The 24199-nt window shown below is 32.5% G+C and overlaps 4 protein-coding genes across 6 annotated transcripts; 2 read left to right on the top strand and 2 right to left on the bottom strand.

The window, feature by feature from the left end:
- Nucleotides 1–202: 202 nt before the first annotated feature.
- On the top strand, nt 203–10668 carry LOC123709671 (zinc finger protein 628). Of its 2 annotated transcripts, XM_045661164.1 has the most exons (17): nt 203–438; nt 915–1127; nt 1347–1418; nt 1497–1672; nt 2659–2746; nt 2868–3093; nt 3615–3688; nt 4248–4484; nt 4747–4897; nt 5507–5678; nt 5951–6091; nt 6319–6389; nt 6546–6683; nt 7234–7341; nt 8079–8194; nt 9288–9503; nt 10042–10668. In XM_045661164.1, exons 2-17 carry the CDS (start codon nt 1083–1085, stop codon nt 10252–10254), a joined length of 2244 nt encoding a protein of 747 aa, XP_045517120.1. In that variant the 5' UTR covers nt 203–438; nt 915–1082; the 3' UTR covers nt 10255–10668. The 2 variants fall into 2 exon arrangements, with proteins under 2 accessions (XP_045517120.1, XP_045517121.1); XM_045661165.1 differs by lacking the exon at nt 1347–1418 and having other exon boundaries at nt 204–438.
- A 4143-nt stretch (nt 10669–14811) lies between these two features.
- Nucleotides 14812–15874, bottom strand: LOC123710386 (SUMO-conjugating enzyme UBC9-A). Its single transcript, XM_045662238.1, has 4 exons — nt 15649–15874; nt 15477–15560; nt 15110–15372; nt 14812–14906 (listed from the first exon to the last, which is right to left on the bottom strand). The coding sequence occupies exons 1-4, from the start codon at nt 15712–15714 to the stop codon at nt 14840–14842; spliced, it is 480 nt and encodes a 159-aa protein (XP_045518194.1). The 5' UTR covers nt 15715–15874; the 3' UTR covers nt 14812–14839.
- Nucleotides 15875–18633: 2759 nt separating this feature from the next.
- LOC123710172 (general transcription factor IIH subunit 2) lies at nt 18634–22113 on the top strand. Of its 2 annotated transcripts, XM_045661924.1 has the most exons (10): nt 18634–19034; nt 19098–19299; nt 19383–19522; nt 19837–19999; nt 20315–20413; nt 20573–20736; nt 20974–21105; nt 21190–21298; nt 21410–21576; nt 21988–22113. In XM_045661924.1, the coding sequence occupies exons 1-9, from the start codon at nt 18973–18975 to the stop codon at nt 21539–21541; spliced, it is 1203 nt and encodes a 400-aa protein (XP_045517880.1). In that variant the 5' UTR covers nt 18634–18972; the 3' UTR covers nt 21542–21576; nt 21988–22113. The 2 variants fall into 2 exon arrangements, with proteins under 2 accessions (XP_045517880.1, XP_045517879.1); XM_045661923.1 differs by lacking the exon at nt 21988–22113 and having other exon boundaries at nt 21410–21986.
- Nucleotides 21988–24195, bottom strand: LOC123710175 (BET1 homolog). Its single transcript, XM_045661927.1, has one exon. The coding sequence runs from the start codon at nt 23864–23866 to the stop codon at nt 23528–23530; it is 339 nt and encodes a 112-aa protein (XP_045517883.1). The 5' UTR covers nt 23867–24195; the 3' UTR covers nt 21988–23527.
- Between the last annotated feature and the right edge of the window lie 4 nt (nt 24196–24199).

The following is a 24199-nucleotide window of genomic DNA, read 5'->3' on the forward strand; positions in this document are numbered from 1 at the left end:
GGATATCTTCTTGAGCGGTTATAAAAATGGAAAGTAAACTCTTTTTAGGTGTTTTGTGTTTTTAATAAGAATTATGAAGTATTACTTTTTAGGCTTACCTAAGTATTACCTTTTTTAAATTAATGTTGTGTGTAGTGTAGTCACTACAGATTAAAAATTGAAACACTTTAATTTTTATCTGTGCTAATGGCTGGTAAAATTTTAAGATAGCCATTTGCTAAATTAAATAATTTATATAAAATTCAACGCATTTTTTAGTAATACATACATTAAATTATTTTTTTGGATATATTTTCCTGCAGAACTTTTACATTAACAGTTCCAACTCCGAAAAATTTTGGTTATCTTTTTGTTTTCATTCTGTAAAAGAGTTATCAAGTTATGTGATTGCGTCATGTAAGGCCGTACTTGTATCTAGATCGTATTATATTACACCAGGTACGTTTTCTAATCCCCTTAAATATCAGCAATTTATTCAATTTACTATAAAATTATAATAATATACATAGTGTATGGATGAGTTAACCTTTATTTTGACAATAACTAATAACCTATTCACTTTCAATTCTCGACACCATTTTTGTTACGCCATTAATCATATCTAATCATATGCACACAATTTAAGACTAGAGTTTTCTTTAAATTACCTAAAGAGTTTTAGAGTGATGTTCATTGTGATAATATAATTTAATTAGGTTATGTTGATGTTATGAAAAATGATCAAAATCCTCAATTTAATCCTGAAGCTGAACTGGCAGGCTAATACAAAGATATATTGTGTTATCTTATCACGACATAGATGTAACGATATTATAAGATTTATATTAATGAAGTTAATTTAAAATAATGTTTTGTAGAATAGGGGGTTATGTGTATGTAAACAAATAAATAACCTCTAAATTTAACATTTTCAGCCCTTGGGATTGAATGATAGAAAAGAAACAATAATGACTAAACACGTAAATTTAGACATGACTACTTGAAAAAACAAACACAATCTGGCTCAAAGGCAATATATTTACATATTCTACAAATATGGATAATACAGATGATTAAAAATAGATAGGGTTCTTATCCAAATCATGGAGGGCGAAGAGTTTCAGCTCCATTGGGAATCGGAGGTTAAAGTATGTATATTATAGTTTGTAAAAATGTTATTTTAATATTAAAACTAATTGTTCTGTTTGAGTTAAACATGAAAATGAATAATATATTAGCTAAGTTCCTATATGCATCATTATTGAGTAAAACTAGACATTACTATAAAAGTACAACAATATCTAAAATAATTAGCTTTATTCATAAAATATTTTAAATTGTTGTAATAATGGAAAGATATGTTTTAGCCCAACACTGAAGTTTCTGAAGAAGTAGTGTGTGGGTTGGATAATGTACAGACGGTAACATATTCCAACATGGTAATTTTTTAAGAAAATTAGTTATAATAGCTATTTCCTGTGTATTAAAACATACTTACTTTAAAATTTTGCCTACAGACAACAGAAGAACTTATAAATAATGCTGATAATATAGCTGCAGAGAATTTAATGTATTTATCTCAAGATGTTGTAACTTACACTGACTCTGCTGATATAGTAGCCGACCCTAGTGTTGAATGTGTCACTGAAGAAGTTATTACTGATGACTGGGTTATTACTGGTGGACAGGAAAGGTAATAAAATATGCATGTCATGTTATACATATTGTATACCATATAAAATTAACAATGCAGTACTGAGTGATTTTATATACAATAACTAGCTATTGTAATATCTACTCAGTTTAGATAAAGTAAAACTTGGCAAAGAACACATTTATATTTACATTATACCTTGTTAGGCTTTGTTACAGATAAGACTAAAATAATAGGTGCATTTGATATCACTCTTTTTATTACAAATACAAAATATTTAAAAAGAACTGACATGGCAAATAGTAGTAGAATAACAAGACAAGTTTTTAGAATAATAACAAATACTATTTATTTTAATAAGTAGGATGATATTTTTATCTTGATGATGTTTTGTTTTAGTGGTGTGCTTAATCGTTACATGCCAATATAAGTTGGTAATTTTCATTTAATTTAAAACTGGTTGAGTTATAGCTGTTATGAACTATTTGTGGAAAAAGTGATCAATTTATTACAATATCCAGACAGTTTAGTCACTAAATGTGTTTTTCACCATTCCATAAGAACAACTCATCATAAACATATAATTACTGTCAAATATGTCAAACTTACAGAAAATATGATCTGAACACTTGAAACTAGATCTAAGTTTGATTGATGTTTTTGATTATGGGCCTAAGCGTATTTGGTGGAAGATGATGTTAAGTTTATGTAAATATTACTTTTTGAGATAAAAAATAAGCAATAGTTTTTTCTTCACTATCAATGTAAAATGTTTATGTTTACATGTTATGTTTTCTGTTTAAACACTGTATCATCAAATGAAACATGGCACTGAGAATTATATTTCATATAAGTCTTTCTCTTAAATTAATAATAACTCTACACGCTTGACTTGTGAACTGGTAGTAAATGTAAATTTAGAATCAATTTAACATGTTTTCTGTTAACATTTATAAGTGTACTTGTTTACCGATATAAATAAAGTTATTTTGATTTTGTTAATAAATAAAAAACTTATTTTACAGAGTGGAGGTGCCTTTTGATCAGTTAATGAATCCAGCACAAGATATAAAAATAGAAAATGATATTGATGTGCCTTTACCAACAGACCAGGTACAGATTTATATGTTTGTTTAATTTAAAATTCAACTATGCATTCACAAATATGCTACAATAATAAACAACTCTTGCCAATTGATTAACACCTTGAAATGCAAAGTACATTTCATTTCAGGATGAATACACAGCGATGCGACCGTTTCCTTGTGACTTTTGTTCCCGGAGATTTAGGAAAAAAGCAGCTCTTATGAACCACATGGTGGCGCATCAGAATGATAGACCACATGCATGTAACCTTTGTGGTGTTCGCTATGTACGCAAGTGTGATCTTATGAACCACTTCAAGGTCCATGCTTTTATACCAGAAGCAACTGAGCATATTCTTCAGGAGTATCCCAGTGGTAAGTTTAACTTAATAAATATTTAAAATTAGTGGTTATTATTAATAATAAATACTTTAAAAATAAAATAATATCCACAAAATCACAAGCATTGTTATATTGACAATGTCTGACAATATGATATAAGTATAGAAGTGAGCTTCATCAGTAAATATTATTTAATTAATTTAAAAAAAACTGTTGTGCGTATTAAGAGCTATACAAATCGAGGCATAGGAGGATAGGGAACCCAATATTTGGTTATAGTGGTTATTTTTTTAATTTAGAAAAGCATCTTTGTGCAGAATTTAATAATTTGACTTAAGTAAAACCATCATTTCAAAAAATAAATATTCTACAACAAATACAGTGGAATTATTTAAGTCCTTAATTTTTAATTTACACATCACATTATTGTATGATAAATTAATAGAATAAAATAATGTATTCATTTCATTAAGATTTCAATTATAAAACAGAATGATGACATGAAATAACAATAGATAATATTAATATAACACTTGTTGGCTTTTTTGTTTCAGATGAGGAATTGCCAGAGAGTCCACTTCTTAAGCCAAAAAAGAAAAGAGGCAGACGGAAAAAGAAACCTGAAGCTGTAAGTAAACACGTCTATCAAAATACAGGACGGTGTTCATGTAATTGTGTTAAATTGCCTAAATAAACATTATTTTCGCGATTAGAAAGCTGTATCAAATGAAACAAAATAATGGTTTTACTTGATTCATTTAATGTTTCATTCCTGTCACATCATTAATATCCAGTTTCAGACAAAGGACGGAGATCACTTCTTTACTTATAAATTGAAATTATTAAAAATATTGAGACAGAAGTGTGCCATAATTTATTAGTAGGTTTCAATATAAAATATATTTAATATCCTACAATTACGAATGCAAATGTCAAAACGAAATTAAGAAAAAAATATATAATATTCCGAATGGGTCCCATTCACGTTTTATTACATTCAGATTTTAGCCGTTCTGTGCTCTTGATTTGAGAACTGGCAGTAAATAGTATTGACGTGTACATTATTTTACCTATATGTAAAAATGATATTTTAAACGTAAACTACATAATTGTATATTAAAACACTCGCGGTTTACAGTTTCATCAACTACTACAGGATAGGACAGCTGACATATATATCATTTCAGAATGGCGTCCCGGATGTGAATATGACGTCAGCGCGTACGCAACAGTGGTCCCGTCGCGGGCGTACACCACCAAGGGCCCCCTCGCCCGCCCCTTCTCCATCACCTCCACCTTCTCCCTCACCGCCCCCATCTCCTCCCTCTCCTCTACCGCCCCCCGCCGACCCAGCGAGGCCCTTTGTGTGTCGAACGTGTGGAGTCGGTTTCGCAAGAGAGAAAGCTTTGCAATCGCATTCTAGGGTTGGTTTTTTAATTTTTTCTCCATTGCTATTTTATGCTTGACCTCAATACCTATATATTAGATAATAAATCCAAAAGAATTAAAATTACAAAAAAAATATACTACAAAATTAAAGGAAATTAATTGCTAAAATAGGACTACAAATCATTTAAAATCTGACTGATTTTGTGTCAATAAAAAGTTTTCATATATTTTTTGGTTTCTGTGAAAGTAATGTTTTTATAAGGAAAAGATTTATATTATCAATCAATTAATTTACAGATACACGGCGGGGATTCGCCTATAGAGTGTAGCGAGTGTGGGGAGCTTTGTTGGTCGCGAGATAGCTTAGCGTCGCACGCCTCACAGAAACATCCCCATCTCTCGCATTTACCCCGTTCCATGAAGCAAGAACCCTATGATGATAATTCAGGTAAACTTACTAAGATAGTCGAAATTTTTGTTTACTTAATAGAAAATAAAAAAATATTTAAAAAATGTAGATTTTAAAGAAAACAATTTTTTTACCTGATTAAAGCCCTTTTTTAAAATTATAAGTTTATAATAATACAAACAGCTTTAATCCGGTAAAAAAAATGTTTTCTTTCAATGTGCAAAAGCTATGTTAACCAAAGACAATACTAAATGTAGATTTAATTATAATAAAAATATAATTGAATTATCTAAGGTCCTTCAGAAAAGTCTTGTCTTGTCTTTTGTCATTTAAGAGTTGTTAAAACATTTTTCTATATGATTGTTATTTTTTAACCATTGCATTGTTTGAATTTTTAGTAATTGTTGTAGTGTATAATAAAATGCCAACACAGCATTGGACCGATAAATAGTGACCAACATAAACATTGTTGATAGAATCCATGACCAGATTGTGCCCAGAGATATTATATGCGTCATAATATAAAAAATATTTTTCTAAATAAATTTTATAAAAAGGTTTGCAATTTTAAAACGAAAATGAAAAAAATCATAATTGTTCTAGAATTTCTTAAAATTTGACTAAAAAATATCAAGTTTGTTATTACAGGAGACGATATGGACTTCCGGCTATCACCACTAGCTCACAGCGGCAGTGACCATAGTATACGTCATGGCATGGTATATGATACGGTCCGTGGACCGGAACTCTTCTGTCAGGATTGTGGAGTGGCCTTCCAACGCGCTGATTTGCTGAGGAGACACGTCACTGCTGCCCATAGGTATAACTGGAAATTGATAAATTTGACAACATTATTTTGTATATATTATACATGTCTCTTGAATATCTCAAAAACTACTGAACCGATTTTGTTGTATCTTGGAAAAAGGGTTCACAAAGTTGGATTAGAAAGGGTCGCCTCGATATGACATAATTCCCGAGAAATTTGTTACGAGATTTAACATGCGCTTCAAATACGAAATAGACCTATTTTGAGGTGGGCTATCCAGCTTTATACACCGCCATAGGGATAAAGAAACGTATCTTTGGCAGTTACAAGCGTCACGACAGCACAAGCAGCACGTGGGAGCAAGAACACACGTGTGACGTATGCGGCGAGAGTTGCCCCGACGCCCTTACCCTATTGGCCCACGCTGAAAGACATGCAGAACGGCCTAGGCCTAATTCATCCAGGTAAAGGAAAACTATTCACCAAATGTAAATTTGTTTAATTACCTTATAATAAATTAAATTTTTTATTTATTTAAATTATCGTAATACATCATGTATGTAGCTGGGAAGTCATGGGCTCCTAAAATACAGTTCACAACATGCATATACGTGTTTAATAAAATAATAATAATTATTATTATATAATGTGAAATAATTAAAGTATTAATAATTGAAAAAAAATATTGCAGGTTTAAGAAAATGTCAAAAGGCAGGAATGCATCAGGCAGTAATATGAGGCAGTTTCCATGTAGAGAATGCGGTGAGACCTTCTAATTAGCTTGTAAAACTAAGTAAATAAGAAAGAACTATACAATTTTGAATATGAAATTGATAAAAAGATTAACGTGGAAAGGTGTAATATGTAATTAGTTTTAAAATAACAAATTTTGGTGGACTAAAATTGAGCAATTTTTAGGCAAAGTGTTCGGCTCGCGAAGTTCTCAGCAGATCCACGTGCGCATTCATACGGGCGAACGGCCGTACGCGTGCCGATTCTGTTGGAAGGCCTTCGCTGATGGCGGTACATTAAGAAAACACGAACGCATACACACGGGTGAGTTTTGCATTTATTGAAATTCCAATACAAAGACATACTGAAGGACAGATTTTTTATTACATTTAAGGGCATCCTATTAACATTTCAGTTAATGGCGTTGATACATTTTAAGACGAATCATAATATTGAATAGTTATCTGTCAACTTGATTTGTCTAACCAAGTTTTCTATAAAATACTCGAAACTCATCATCATATATAGATATATTTCAGAAGATTTCTGTCTTTATACTCCTAAACCGTTGGACCGATATCAAAGAAAAAATTGTGTGTTCAAGAGATACTGATTCAATTTAAGATGTGCGTACAGGACGTGTGTCCACTAGTTTAATTTGTATTTATATTAAAAAAGTTTGTCGTCTTGGCCTTAGATTTCTGTCAGTTTGCGTTCATTTGTTCCTTCTTAATAAGCAAGTAGGCAGGCCCTACACACGCCATTGTGTTTCCTCAGAATCCTAGGGTTGACTGGTGGCTCGGTTTAAGAGATCCAAACTATAACCACTAGCTATACGCTGATCTGTTAAAGAAGTTTTTAAATATGTCATTAGGTGAAAAACCGTACGCGTGCGCAGTGTGTCCTCGAGCTTTCAACCAGCGTGTGGTGCTAAGGGAACACGTGAGATCGCATCACTCTGCACCTGATCGACGGGCGAATGGTAGTTTTAATATAATATTTACATTTGTTTGTTGTAAGAAAGAATATAAATATTCTAAAATAATGGTATATATGGTCAGTCAAATTTCAGAAATAATTTAGAATTATTATTTATACTTTTCCTAATATATGCTTTTGTTATATTTCGGAATTGTTTATTGAAGTATTTTTTTTTCTTCTATTAATTATCATATATGGGGGTGCTTAATAAAAGATGATAAGATGCTAAATATTTAAGTTAGAGTGAAACAGAGTTAAGGCGTAACATCATTTGTAAGACCAGGATAGCGATTGCCGGCTGTGCGACGGTTTTAAGCCATTGCGTATGCGTCGAATGCTAGTGTGATATATAAAAAGCTTAAAAACCTAGGGATAGAAACACCAATGAACTATGAGTACAAATAAATGTAAATTAATATTTGCAACAAATAGAATTTTCTTAGGCATCACTAAAAGTTATCCGTTAAAGTGCCTCAAAATTAGTAAATACCTCAGAAACGGCACTAAGTTTCTGACTAAAACCTTAATATTGAAATTTGTTCCCCAAACAAAATGATCATCGTACATACATAAAGTAGATCGACTCACTAGTTATGTTATTATAACACATTTTGAACAATGCACATTAATAAAGTTAATCTAATTTTATCAATCCATTGCACTGTAAAAAATGCCATAACGTTGTTTCTACATTATAAATGTGAAAAAGTTGTATTATTGTTTAAATTTTTTAAATAGGCGGATACCAGTACTCATGCGCAGTTTGTGGTCGACCAATGTTAACGAGTGCGGAACTGGTGCAACATCTCATACAGCACTGTGATGAAAACACCGCTATGAAGAGGCAACCGCAGGTATAGGCAATAATAGCAGTTGTCCTTTTATTTAGGAAATCAGTTCAATTAATTATCAATCAACATTTATTTATTCATAGTGGTCACTATAGTAATAATAGGCAAGAACAGTTATGTTAATACCCGCTCTACGCACGCTCTACATGAAAAATAACAATAAAATATGTTTTTATAGAATAATAGATACAGGTATAACTTTTTCTACATCATTAAATTTTAAGGTGAACATGTAGGCACTAACAGTAAATTTAAATTTTCCTTTTTTAAACATTAACGTTAATTATTACATAGACTCTCCGCTACTCTTAAAGCGCCAAGTTTGTAATTTACGAGGAAATTGTAAAGAACTACAATCATTGCATGCTTCACTTTGCATAAAGCATGAAAAATAATAAAGTGGCAAACGCTTATCAGGGCGCAAAAAGAATCACGCACTTTGCTTCGCCTTAATATGATTTTTCACATAGGCTACCTATTAAGTAGCAACATACCATCATTTGGAATATTTTGCTTTGCTACCCTATAGAGACTGTTCGTTTTTCTGAATAAAAACATTAGTGCTACGGGGCCGTTCAAGTATTACGTAAGCACTATACGTCAACAGTAATTATTATCTTTTTTACACATATTACCCACAAATGTGCATACTTGAAAATGAAATGCATTTCTGAGGATTCCTATAAAAATAAATACGTTTAGTTACTGTTATTTTTTAGAGCTTTGCTTACTTTTGCTGATAAGAGGAGGGGAGGGAGGGATAAATTGCAGTTAATCTGCTAACGTTATACTTGAACGGCCCTTAAATAAATAAAAATATTACTCAAATTGGTCCAGCTATCATCGAGTTTTGCAACGCATCGCTTTGCAACTTATTATACGATTCATTTTTGTTTATATATATCACCATATAAAGTTCAAACACGAACAGTCACCGAAAGTAGCACACGTTCACGAATATAGATAGAGATATTTACACATAAAAACTAGAAAGTATCAATAGATAAAAACCGCATTAAAATATGTTACCTGATCTATAGGCTTAAATGGCTTGTGGTAGGCAACTTTGTGTTACATTAATTAATTGTGATTCCAGTCCGGTCCGCGCAAATACAAGCGACGTCGTAAAGTTAAGACGGAGGCGCCTGCCGAGTGGGACGGGTCACCTCCTGCGTCCCCCGTACCCCAATCCCCCTCTCCTTCGCCCCCCACTCCGCCACCCGCGCCCCGCAGAAGGCGACGGGCTGTGGCACCCGCACCACGCCCACGCATGATCCACACCTCCGAGGAGACCAGGGCTAGGACCAAACAGGTAATGTGTTAATTACCTAAGCTCGTTTCATATTTGAATTAATAATTTCGATGAGATTGTATGAGAGATATCGAGAGATTGATGTAGTGACGTAAAACAGAATCGCGATATTAAAAACATATGTATCGTTAACTATTCTTCCAAGGAAAAGTCTGAGCCAACTTGGCAAGGCTTTAAGTAGTAAGGCACAAGAGTTTAACTAACTAGTTGTATAACGAATCAAATCTAATAAATTGGGATAGAACCGTTTAAAAAAGTTTAATCATCAAAACTTTTTTGGAGGTTAATTCATTATCACTCTTGTAGCTTAGTTAAAGCTAAGCTAAGTTAAAAGGAGTTGAAAATTACAGCCATTGAAGTAGTTAAACAGCTGGAGCATAGACACAACTTTGAATATCGAAAATCTGTATTGCGTAACATTTCAATTATGTCTGCCCGCCTAACCGTACGGCGACTCTTTTAAAAACTATTAGAACAGAGAAACGAATAATTTCATACATACATATATAAAGGCGTTAAACTAATATCTTTTATACAGGTTCGAACTCGCCGACCGCCTCGTCACCCAGCCGACGACTTACGGGCTATCGCCTGTTCCCCTTCGCCCCAACCTAGAAATTCCCCTTCTCCTCCCTCTTCGCCCGGTTCACCCGAAGAAGCAGACGGCGACGGACCATACAAGTGCGAAATGTGTTCTCTAGAATTCCCCCGACGCGACGCCCTCTTACTTCATGTCCCTATACATATATGACGAAGAAAAAACGCCCGGGGAACGCGCGGTAAACGCTCCCGGAAAAAGTAAATTAAGACGAGTAGATGTAATAGTGTGAGATCCGATATAAGAAATAAATACCTTTAGACGTTATTTAAATAATACTTAGGATTGATAATCATGAATTAAATAAATAAAAATCAAGCCTGTAAGTAAATATATAAAATTTAGTATGGTGGAAATAGCGCATAAACACATTGATCTTCACAAATATGGGTATACATTTCTTATATCGCATCTTCAACAATAGCAAAACCCCGCGATTATGCGCTAATATTATAATTTTACCAACTATTTAAGCGGCAATATCTTGACATACAACATCATTCAATGAAACAAATTTATATTTTAACATGTCAATCGATTATCTAAATAAATAGATGTTACATTCTAGCTGTTTTACAATCATGGTGAAAAATAAATGAGTTTGACATTTGACTCACAAACTGCCAAATCAAGACAGTGATGTCAACTTGGGATATTCCTCCCATATTTATGGGGAATTCTTTTTGAGAGGGTAATTTATTCTAGAAATGTTTTTTTTAACAAACGATTTTATACAATTTATTTTAAGCCTCGAAACCTACCAACAAACTAAACAAAATATAAACTAAATCAAGTGTGGCTATAACTGAAATGTCAAAAAGCTATATCCTCCTTGATCGAAATAACAGCTATCTTATACTACTTGAATGAATTTTTAAGGCATTCTTTAAATTACCTCTCAAATCTAGTGTATAACCAACTTTAGGGGATTTTAATTCATATTTAAGATTGTATATTGGTCCTATGTGGACCATTATATAGGAGTTGGCATCACTTTAACAGGGAACCTTTCAAAATATGGCCCGCAGTACGATAGAGTTTACTCGCCGCACAATAATAGCAGAAAGTTGAATATAACCGTTAATTCTCTAAAGAAAAAAAAATACATAACTTTAAAGAACCAAATGAAGTGGGACATCTTAATCTCCCGTCGAGCGTTTTATGTTAGGAATAATTAATCTGAATAATGTTACATTTGTTTTTGTGTAAATAATTAGCTATAAACTTGTTTGAAAGAAATTGTAAACATACCATGAAATATTTACGAAAGAACGGACTTAAATTCGTAAAACCTAAATTCAAGTATGTATTTTGGTTCTGAGAGATCCTTATTGATTTTAGAAAGTTAACTTATGTTTTCACAGTTAAAGTACCAAAGCTTTATTTTATATTGCATAATATATTTTTAATTCAGTTTTAGTGGTATATCAGAGCCGGCCTCAATCACTTAATGACTCATATAAATATTACAAAACAAAATAATTTATCTTATTTTCAGTTAATATTATCTTGACTATAAAAATACGATTGTTCATATACTTGATACTGACTTGGCATCATCCATATTATTAATTATACAGAAAATATGTGTAAATAAGAAATAATTCGAAAATAAATTGGACGTAAGTCTTAAGATGGCGGAAACATAAATTAAATGTGAAAATTTTGTTTCTTCGTCCTAAAGTTTGATGATAGCGTCCGTTTTTAGTCTCTTTTAGTATTTAACTGATTGACTGATTATTCGATTAGTTATCATCTTATGTGTTTTGTATATAGTTAAGTTATTATTGTATATTATTTTGTTAATATTTACTTTTCAGGTCAGGTCTGTAAGATCAAGCAAAGCTGACTTATTTGATAATATTAATAGTGAATCATTTGTAAAAAGTAAGTTCTATTACCATTAATGATTTTGTATAAACTTATTTTAATATCCCAAAAAGCTGCAATAAGTTTTAAAAAATGCCTTTTGTTGTGTTTCTTTACGAATTTTGAGGCTTTTCTGTCCTGTTATATTTAGTAATTGAAACTTGTATATTCTTAAATAATCACGTCACTGTGAGTTGGTTATATTGAGCATAAATAGTTTTTTTAGCTCCTTAGCTAAGAATGCTATACACCAATATAAATATTGAGTAGTGATATTTTATATTGTCGTTAAAACATTTCGGTATTCCAACACTCGATTCTTTACCGAATTCAGGATAACAATTCTAATTTATTTCCTTTGACAGTTTAGATATTTTGCAGTTGATGTGTGCAGTTCCCAAAACTCGTTAATTTTCCAGTTATCTTAAATTAGATTTTGTTATTTTTAAATCATAATTATTGTATATAAACTCCTAGTTTTAATTTTAATAATAATCGTGAAAAAATATAACTACATAATTGTTACTGAACTCAAAAGAAAAAGACAACTGAATGAAACCCAGGTTCATTATAAACACGTTATTAATTTAATCAGTAATATTGTAATCATCCCTTTAACTGGTGTAAATAATAATGAGTCTTTGATATTGAACTTTGTTGTTTTATTATATTAATAAGTTTGCTGAATTTGTTCATTGTAATTTAACCTTAGACAAAATCACTGCGAATTTGTATTGCAACGGTGTAACGATGAAACATAAGTTTAGAAGCTTCGGAACATATTTGTAAGATTTTGATGACATTTTTTTGCAGGACATCTTAAGTTATTTCTTAATTGCCTCACGATTGAAGTATCATTACAATATAGCCTGATTTGAGACTAGTGAGTATTTTTTTACTAAAAAAGTAAATAACACTAGCTGTACCCGCGGTTTCACTTGAATTAATTTGAGACTCCCCTAATCTCCCATAACTACCACGTACGATAAATGCGTACGTGGTAGTTATTTATTTTATAGCAGAGTTTTTTAAAACAATATTATATGGTAAATATCCTAATACTTTGATTAAATTAAGACAATTTTGGTCAAAATGTAACCATAAGATATATTTTATTAAAGTTTTGCATTTTGTATTTATTTGGATAAGGATTGATGTTGTTATAAAACAACCTTCGCAAATAATAGGTACATATTTACGTATTTAATTGGAGATTCTAAATTACAGTAGTAAGTATTTACAGATTAAAATTCATTTAGTGGACCCGGATATAGCACCCAATTAGTGCACTAAATAGATGACTCAGGAAAACGATGGTGGCTTTCTGGTGGACCAGTTGGCCGAGTTCAGTATCATTCGAGAAGCTCGAAATTCAACAACAGTGACTGGTTATTCGATCTTCCCCATTGCTTCCTCCCATTCACCTACCGCAACGAAAATTTAAACAGTTACAATTATTTTACATAGTATTTCTAAAAGAGTTTATGCAGCGCACATAACGGAAGCTCTCAACAAAAGTGAATACTTAGAATTTTACATTTTTAACAGACCAATAAACCGAAGGAGATTGTTTAGAAATCAAAATAAATATTTCCGTCGTCCGTAGACCGATCTGAATGAAAGACAAGTCCAATGAGAGATCTGACTTCTAGAACAGTTATGTAATTACTCATAAGTTCAGGATTATAGGATTACAGGAATTTATTGCATTCTTTGCACTTTCACATAATTGCAATTTTCGTAGAATCAACTTAAGACTAAAAAAATGTCCGCTATTTATTTAATTACTTAAAATAATTTTTAAGTATAGTATAGAGTACTACATAAATTTTTACAGTAAATGTGTTTTCCACATGAAAGAAAGGAAGCAAACCCTATACCTTGATTGAATTAGAATTAAAACATATTTGAAAGTCAAAAATGTAATTGCTTCTTTAGTATTTTTTTAAAATTATCTTTACTGTTAAAAAGTTTTTGAAGTTGAGTTTACATTCTCTAAGTTATTTCCTAAATAGATACACAAAGAAAAGAAAACTAGTTTAATACATTAAACAATAATTTTTATACTGGTGGACAAGTACATATCAAAACTTTTTAGTAATACAACCATGTAAGTAATTTTATTTAATGTACTTTGATGTTGTATTTTGGATCTACTTTTACAACAGGCAACAAAAACAAGCAGTTTGTTTTTATTATTACTTTAATTACATAATACTAACATAAAGATACAAAAATAGTTTAAATTATAGTTACGATTCTTAATGTAAACTTATTATTTTATCTCTATTGATCTTAATAGGATTTACTATATATATATTAGAATAGAAAATCAGAGGCTAGACAGTTTTTAAATAATATTTGTAATTTAAAGAATTTCTGCTAATTAAACTAAGCTATCATGTTAAGTTTTGGTAAGTTTAAAAATAGAACATGAAAGGAAGGCTCAAATATTTATATTGAACTTGAAAAATAGTGATAGTATGTTATTACTATATATTATTTTATGCTTTCTTCCTAGTAACCCTAAATTTCAAGATGGCTATAGATGAATAAAAAATCACTTATAACTACTCAGAAATTGATTTTGATAATGTAAAATTCAGAATCTAAACAATTACACATTATTGTTAGAAAAATTCAGTATTATGCTTTGTTAGGAAATGAATTCTTTAACACTATCATCCAAATAATAGCTTTAATTTGTAGCACATGTTATTGAGATATTCTTAATAATTTTCTGACTTAAATATAGAAAGTCAAAAAGGTTGAAGTAAGGCATTCATATTATTGAGTTAACATGCCCTTGAGGTCTATAGAACTTTCTACTGCAAATTAAAATTACCATGTAACAGTTTTTTATTTAAGTTTATTCTGTAGCAGCCATGGCCCTTGCTTGAGCTCGAACCCTCTTATCATACTCTAGCCGATTTTGACTGAAAATCAAATCATAATTAAATTTAATGTAGCCTGTATTTAAAAAGAGTTGTATTTTTTTATAATTTGGTATGTTTGAATTTTTTTTTTATGTAACTCTTTCTCTGCTCAGCAGATCAATGATAAAATCAGGCATAGAAGAAATATTGAATCACTTACACAAATTATCATAACAACTTTTATAACAATGATATCTGCTTACCAGTAAATTGTGTATGCTTCAGCTTGGGCTGGATCCTTGACATTAGGTTCATTGAGAAGATCTTGTATACCTAGTAAGATCTGTTTAATTGTGATTGCTGGACGCCAGTCTTTTTCTTCATCAAGCAAAGATAAGCAAACAGTTCCCGAAGGGTACACGTTAGGGTGAAATAGAGGAGGCTCAAATTTACATTTAGGTGGACTTGAAGGATAATCATCCTTAAAAATCATACGCAACTTGTATAGTCCTCCTTCCCATGGCGTCTAAAAATATTGTTCAATTAGAGTAACACATTTAACAGCACTGATATCTAATTAAATTGTCATATAAACTTTTTACATTCTCTTATTTAAAAGGCCATACTAACCCCTTTCTTTCCGGGAATGGCGCATTCCCAGGTCATTAAGTTTAATGAACCATCAGGATTTTTCATAGGTCTAGCAACAAATCCCTGAAAAATATATGTAATGAAACATGAAATAAGTTTGCAGCAAAGCAATTATGTTTTCCTAGAAGTATACACCACAAACATGACTTACAAAGGGATGGTCCTTGCGCCAAGCTTTTCTTTCCTCAGCTAGACGAGCACTTGCAATACCCGACATTGTCTGAAATTACACTTTTTAAAAAAATGAAATTTAGACTAGATTGTACTTTTATAAAATCTTATCCGGTGACTTGAGCCTTACAAAATTTAAAACAAGGAATTGAGAAAATAAATTTCACAGCGCGAAAAGCGTCCCACGATGCGTCAAATGTACCATAGATATATACAACATATAGCCACAGGTGCTATGCAATTACAGCATCAGAAAGCCATAGGTTATAAAAACATCCTGAAAATTTAAACGAAGTACATAGCGACTAGTGCAGCGATCGTTTAACATAATTTAAATCTAAAAATAAAAGTATTAAAATATCCTCTTTATGGACTTAAAATATTAATAAAGTAATGGAGGATAAGGATGTCGATAAAAGAGATAGACCATAATTTAAGATTTTATTAATATTAAAGTTAATATATATTTTTACCAATTTACAAAATACAATACTTTACTAAAATATTTTTTTTTATCAATCCTCTTTTTTATAACAAGTATGTTACTACGGCAACTTCTTGTATGCCAGTATATACACACCTCACACTCTTTTAAGTTTTTAGAGAATATATTATGTGTGTAAATTCTTTACACCCAATTGTAAGCCAAGTTCCTTTAATCTTGGGCTATATAATTTCGTTAGCATATCGGCTAACTATAGCTGTATGTAAAGGTTATATTGTAAACACATTCTCTAATTAAGAAATGTTTTAAGTTTAATGTGCTTAGTACGCTTATGGTACTCATACCGTGCATTTAGCGCGACCTTCACAGTTGATTCAGTGTCTAATATCAATACCAGTATTAGCGAAAGCGAAAGTCCAGACGTTCGCTTTCTGTAAGTTGGCGGAGTAGACAATTTATCCACAAAATTTCTTGTACTGATTCACTAGCTGCTATTAGCTCTGCTTCAATAGATGAGATGAGGACAGTTGCTTGTTACGCGCTTCTCTGGCACTGTTGTTAACAGGTTCTTCAATATTAGAAGAACCAGAAAGTAACTCGTAGTCGCTTTCAATATCTGTTGGTTCTTGAATATTTTGTTCCAAAATGTATGACAATATGACGAAATAAAGTGCTATGAACAGCAGCTCGCAGCTACGTGGTCGACTTTGCGGTAGTATAGTAACATATCTCTTGGCTATTGGGCGATAGTTGGACGGATCAGAGCGATCGCCTTTTTTAGGGATCAGATGTATCGAAGCGGTCTTCCAGCACTTCAGGACAGTGCCCAGCCAGTACAGGTACCGGAAAAGGTGCGTTGGGACCGGAGCCAACTCAGGAGCACAAGAACGAAGTTAGAGTGAACTCTAACACAATTAGAGTGATACCATCCGGCCCGCTCGACTGATAAATGTCTAAGAACTATCTGTACTATCTGTACTTTGCGGACAGCACGTTCATCGAATCGCATCGAATAATCATACCGCGACATGGTCGTTGGTGATCTCCTTGGTTATCCAAAGTCGAGTTGGTCGTGAAAAGACAGCCAAAGAGGTCGGCCTTCTCCTTCGCAGTGTGGGCCAACGAGTTATCCTCCTTGTGCAGTGGTGGAATGGACGGCTGACAAAAATTCCCGTGTACATTTTGGCCAGCGACCAGAAGGCTTGAGTCCCCGAAGGGAGTTGGGCCAATCTCTTGCCAAATCTGGCAATAAGCTATGACTTTGTGTTAGGTTTTTCTCGTTTGAAGGACCCGGAGGCTGAGTTATATGCTTTTTTATGTTCGCTTCTAGCTTCGTTTCTTGCCACTGATCGGCACCGCGGAAAATGAAATAAAGAGTTCCATGCCCACAGAGTCAGACCACTTGACTAGCATCTCTCTAGTCACGGGCCTAACGGCTGGAAAGGCTGGAAGAAATCGTCATGCCGCTCAAATTTAGAGAACTCCTATCCAGCCTCTTCTGGCCGGCCGTCTAATGCAATACCTAGTGTAAATTTAGCCACGACAGCCTTATTTCCAACGATATTGTGGTGCAGGCGGACTGCCTAAGCAGGGTCTTCTCTCTTACCTGTACTATTTTAAATCATTTTATAGGTGGTGCAATTATAAGGTGTGCAATTCGTGCAATGGTAAGTAATTCGGGGTCAGTTAACTGACCAGCTTAATGACCTTAATTACACACATGACTTATGTTTAGAGGTTAGACATGCAAGTCAAACTGAACGACCTGGAGAGCTAAGCAGGTTGGGTAACACAAAATAAATGTGCGGAAAACCCAGAAAAGAATCAAAATATTTTGTCACTCAACTCGGAGTCCATTAAGCGAGTGCAGATTTTTACTTATTTCGGAAATGTCGTGTTAGAGTCCAGTGGAACTGATGAGGATATTTCCTCTCGAATTGGCATAGCTAGCGCCAACTTCGCTAAATTGCCCTCCATATGGCAACCTACAAACTCACACGTTAGGTGAAAATTACAATAATTCTCTCCAAACTGAAATTTGTTTTGCAAAACGTGGAACGCAATGCAACGAATCCAGGTCTCTGTTCACGGGTACCTAAGGCATATCCTAGGAATCTTCGGCCTGAAAAGATTCCTAATGAACAACTACAGGAGCGGTGCTGGAAAATGCTAATTGGCCAATACATCTTACATCGTAAGTGGAAATGGATCAAATACACTCTTCGAAAGGACTCTAACCACATCAGAGCTCCCCAATAAATTGCGGCTGCTCTAAATAATCCAGGCTACGCTTAGTTGTGGCCGAAGCACGAGCCTTTAGGTTGAAGTGTTTCAAAGTTAAGTGCGCGATTAAAAAGCTTTGTGGATGCACTCTGCCCCACCTAGGTAATAAAGAGAAATATCACTTGCAATAAATAATAGAAATACTTACTATATTACCATTTTAATCGATTATGTTCGTTGGTGTTGAGTATTGGCATGTCTGACTTTACTGTTACTACCATTAGGGTGTTGAAAGTGTTGAAAACTAGTAAACTAGAAAAATTTAAACCTACGAAAACAAAATACGATATTCATTGTTCGATCTCTTCCCGCATTGCGATGTGTAAAATCTTTTTTAGCCTCGGTTTCTATTCTATCCTGTTCTAGTTCATCTTAAAACGTTTTAAATAAGTAGTCAACCTTGACAGTCAACGATTCCCTAGCCTAGTCTGTGTTTGTTTTGTTGTGCAGGTTGTTCTTTCTTCCTAGCTGTCGTAGCTCGATTTTAATTTTTATATTTTAATTGAAAACTTTTGTACCAGAGCTTATTTTCGCTGCCTACTCAAATTATTTAAGATTTAACGAACCCTATAAACAATGGCTGATGATGAACAAGATTCCAAAGAATATAGATGGGAAACAGGTTATGAAAAAACTTGGTAAGTATTGTTTTATTTAATATATTTCATACGTATAGATATTGATAACTATATCTTATTCAGGGAAGCGATAAAAGAAGATGAAGATGGATTGGTTGAGGGGCTTGTGGCTGAATTTGCTCAAAAAGCAGCGAGAAAAGCCGTTACTCAACGCCGAGGACCAGTTCGACTGGGTATGATGAGGCATCTACTTGTTGCCATTGACTGTTCTGAAGCTATGAGCTCTCAGGACTTGAAACCGACTAGATTTCTTTGCACATTAAAGGTCTGCTAAATAAAAGCTTTTTTTGGGAATACCTATATATTTATATTTTGAAGACAAATCTTTAAATACATATATTTGTTTAGTTGTTGGAAAAGTTCATAGAAGAATTCTTTGACCAGAATCCTTTGAGTCAACTAGGCTTAGTTACAATGAAAAATAAAAGGGCAGAAAAAATCAGTGAGCTATCAGGAAATGTAAGGAAACATATTAAGGTGGTACAAGGGTGAGCATTTTCTTACTAATATTGGATGTTTTTTGTCTACATAAGCTAATGCACAAAGGTGGAATATATACCTGTTAATAGTGATCTTTATTATTTATTATGATTGTTTTTATCATGAATATTTATACATAACTAACTGTTATGCATTCAGTGTCGTAATTATGCAAAAAAAAAATACAAACTTAATTTGTATTTTGTAATTGTATTGTGTAATTTTTAATAAATAAATATTATTATAATAAAATTATAATTGTAAACTTTAATTATGTTAGTTTAATTGAAATGTTTTTTTCATACTTCTACTCTTATCACAGATTGTCCAATATGACATTAACAGGAGAGCCATCACTACAGAATACTTTGGAACTAGCTGGCCGAGTCCTTAAACCACTGCCTGCACATGCTTCACGGGAATTATTAGTTTTATTTGCATCACTTACAACATGTGATCCTGGTGATATAAGTGTTTCTGTACAAGTTAGTCTATACTAGAAAATACCCCATTATTTGAGTTATTTCTTCATTAACTGGTTGATGATGATAGCGCTTTTAGCTTAAATAAAACAATAAAGCTATGAAAAATACAATAAAAAAAACAATTAAGTATAGAATTCTTAAAATAATTCAGTATGTTTTTAGAACCTAAATACCCCATTATTTAAGTTATTTTGTCATTAACTAGTTGATGATCATAGCTCTTATAGTTTAAATGAAACAATAAAGTTATGAGAAATACAACAAAAAACAATTAATTAAGTATAGCATTCTTAAAATAATTCAGTATGTTTGTAGAACCTGAAGAATGAAGGAATAAGATGCTCTGTAATAGGATTAGCTGCTGAAGTTAGAATATGCAAGAAATTGTGCCAGGACACTGGTGGAGAATATGGTGTGAGTCATTAATTAACAGTTATAGGTTTACACCTTTCTATTACAGTATAAAATACTGTGATAGCTGTGGAAAAGTTACATATTCTGCAGGCCTTTTTACAAATATTATTTATAACTTTCTAATGGTTACATTCTCATGTCGTATATTCTTTATCCTAGGTGGTATTAGATGACGTCCATTACCGATCTCTTCTACTAGAACAAACATCACCGCCACCGCGCGCGCGGGCGCTGGATGCCGGTTTAGTCAAAATGGGATTCCCACACTCTGCTCCACCCTCCACTCAGTCTGATACAGAGCCACCAATCACTGTCTGCATGTGGTATGAACATCATGGTATTACCTTTGTCACTATGGCCAGTAATAAAAATGGCCATGATATAGTATCTTATAGCTTATTCCCCTTCACTTAGCCTATGTTAACTTCAAAAAGTTTCATTAAAACTAGTATTATAATTTCCGTTTAGGGAAAAATAAATAAATAGTGGTGGTAGTAAATATGTATATTATAAAAAAATAAAAACAAGATGAATAATTACTAACAAATGATTTAATGTAGCCACATTGAAGAAGGTGAAGGTGTAGGAGGTGAAGGCCATCTATGTCCACAATGTCGTAGCAAATACTGTTCACTACCTGCACAGTGTCGGACCTGTGGCCTAACACTAGCATCAGCTCCACATCTTGCTAGGTACATCTTATGTAAACTAAAAATAATATCTAATACATTTATTAAAATTTATTATTGCTGTAATGGTAAAAATTCATGTTTCAGATCATATCATCATCTGTTTCCTGTTGATCCATTTGAGGAATTAAAAAATGAAGGACAAAGTCAATTCTGTTTTGCATGTGTAAGATCTTTCACAGATACTGATAAGCAGGTAAGATTTAAATGTAATTATGAAATTATAATAAAACATTCTGCTGCACCTGGCACACTTAGTACCTAGAGCGGTATATTATTAGATATAAAGCTATAATATCAATTGCAGATATATCGGTGTAACCGTTGTTTGGAGCATTATTGTTGGGAATGCGAGAGCATGATATCGACAACCCTACACGTCTGCCCCGGATGTGCTTCACGCCCTCACCTCTATCAACGATTACCAGATACAGCTTAATTGTTTTCTCAAATATCTAGTCAATAAATGAAAAGGCAAATATGATTGAGATACTGATTACGTTTGAACATATAACACCCTAGAAACAAACGCACGTCTGAATAGGTATCGCATAAATAGGCGTCGCTAACTACTGCCATTCGAAAATTCATTTGACGAAAATTACAAGTAGTCATAAACGAGTTCTCGTCTAGGACTACTACTATAATTTTTGTATGTATAAAATTTTTCACGTGACAGTTTGACATATGACATCTTTTTTGTCAGATATAATATTACGTCAGTAACCAGTATTTATGAAAATTAAAAAGCTTTTTCTTGTTATTGTATAGTATTCTTTTACGTGTGTCGTTACCATTAAATATTTTTGAATGTAATAAGATTTTTTTGTGTCCGACTTAATTTGTACTTGTATTAAACGAACTGATAAGCCAATTTCTTGGCAGATGGCAAAGGCGACTGCTGAGTTCTTATTTGAAGATGAAGATAAAAATAGAAGGAAACTCTTTGAGAAAGCTTTATTTCACGCAAAAGATGGGAAAGTATTGTATATATTGCAAGAAGAATTAAACAAGTTACCAGAATTATCACAGGACATAAGTTCAATTGAAAGACATTATATAAAAATGATAAGTTTTTTATATACATCAAACAGTTTGTCTCTTATTGAAAACCTTGCCTCCTTAACAGAATGGAAAAATGTACCCAAAACAATTATACTAGATAGTTTAGACAAATTTGCAAATAAATCTAATTTAAAGAATGCATGTGGTATTGTTGCATTACTCTTAGATACTGCAAGCAGTTGTTCTTTAAGTATTAACTCCACTTGTAATTTATATGTTGCAGTAACAAAAGACATGTTTGGTGAAGAAAACTGTAATTTATTAAAAGAATTGTATATATTGTAATAAATAAAAATTACCTTCAGAAAATTTATCTTCATAACTAATTTTTCACAAAATTATATTGAATATAAACTAAACACAACATATTTACAGCTGTAACCTTTATATAACAACACTGAAGGGACTGTGCATGTTATGGCATTATAGTGTTTTTTTTTTGATGGAGGGAAGAAAAATAGAAAATCCATGACTCCTACTTAGTCATGGTCAATAACAGTCTACACATGCAAGCAATCCTTATTTGTAAACAAAAGAACATATTTCTTAGAAAATTTGTATGCATGATGCCAACAGTCGAATTTATTGCAGGCTAGGATAATAAAGCCACAAAAGAATGTACACTGCTGTGCAGTTTTACTTATTTTAGCAACTTAAAAGTACATTATTACTCAATTGTTGTCATTATTGAGAGTGGGTGAAATGCTATGTTGAGTGTATCATTGTATGGAAGACAAGCTAAACCAACCAAAGCCTGTTGATTTCAATGCTTTCGGAACTTTGTAGTTAAATCGAGGAATGTAACATCGAGTTTACACTGTATTTGTAAAAATTTGCTAATTAGCAATTTTTACAATTCAAATAAAACAAATAGCAAGTTTTATTTAAAGTGTCCTGTGATTTCACCTGCTGGTGAAATATTTTTTTTTATAGAACCGACAAGAGGCTCCCATGATGTATCGCCTAAAACTCATTTGATAACTATCTAACAAAATACTAGAAAAATGATTTGTAATTTAAACTGTGAGTTGGGACCTTAGGGATTACTCTTAGAATCTTAATTTTAGACAGACTTAATACTAAGTTTGACTCTTATATGTGAAACCATTGGATTTCATGTAAAGTAATCATACTCAGTGCTAGTACATAGTCGCTACTCTAAAACAGTCCATTGATATTACTTTTAATAAAGCTGTAATGTGTTGCAATCAGAGTGCCCACTAATATGATAGACTGAGGAGATACATTTCTGTAAGATAAGCAATATATTTTATAATAAATATACATTTTATTATTTACATAACAATACCAATAATATACATGTAGGAAAGAAAGTAAGACCTAAACTACGACCTAATCATCATCTGAATTTTAAAACAATGTACAGCACAAAGAAAACAAAAATCGAAAATAGGAACAAATAAAAAATGTAGTAGTTGTGATTGCCCTTGCCAAGTTTAAGGACCCTGTTCATCGTTTTTCCTAGGAATCCAGAGCTTCTATCAGCATCGTCATCCAGACCACGTAGAATTTTATCCTGATAGCGAACTTCATTTCCGATTTCTATTGACATATGTTTAAGTGTTGAGATTTTACCACCGAGCTCTTCGGCCATTCGTTCATTTTCATGTTCCAAAACATCTTCAGTTGGAGCCCGAGGAATGGGCTGATACTGGTAACCGTCTCGAGCTCTCCTCATACTATTGCTTCGACCCGCCGTCTTTTATTATAATTTTCTCACTTATTTATCCAAATATCGTAATGATGCAATAAAAATTTGATGGTTTTCACGAGCTATACTGGTTAAGGCTGTTTAAAGTGATATACGTAGTATTATTGTTTTCGTGATACTATACCCGATCAAAATGTGGTAATTACTTTCTTTTTAATTATAATTGTTACGATATAATGCACTAAATATTGTCATGGAAACATAAATGTTTTCAAAATTAACTATGGTTTATGTGCCAAATCCACAAAAAATCGTCATCATAAAACTATCAAATGTACATGACAATTGTCGAGAGCTCAT

This window comes from Pieris brassicae, chromosome 5 (genome assembly GCF_905147105.1).
Source record: "Pieris brassicae chromosome 5, ilPieBrab1.1, whole genome shotgun sequence".
Classification (NCBI taxonomy): Eukaryota; Metazoa; Arthropoda; class Insecta; order Lepidoptera; family Pieridae; genus Pieris; species Pieris brassicae.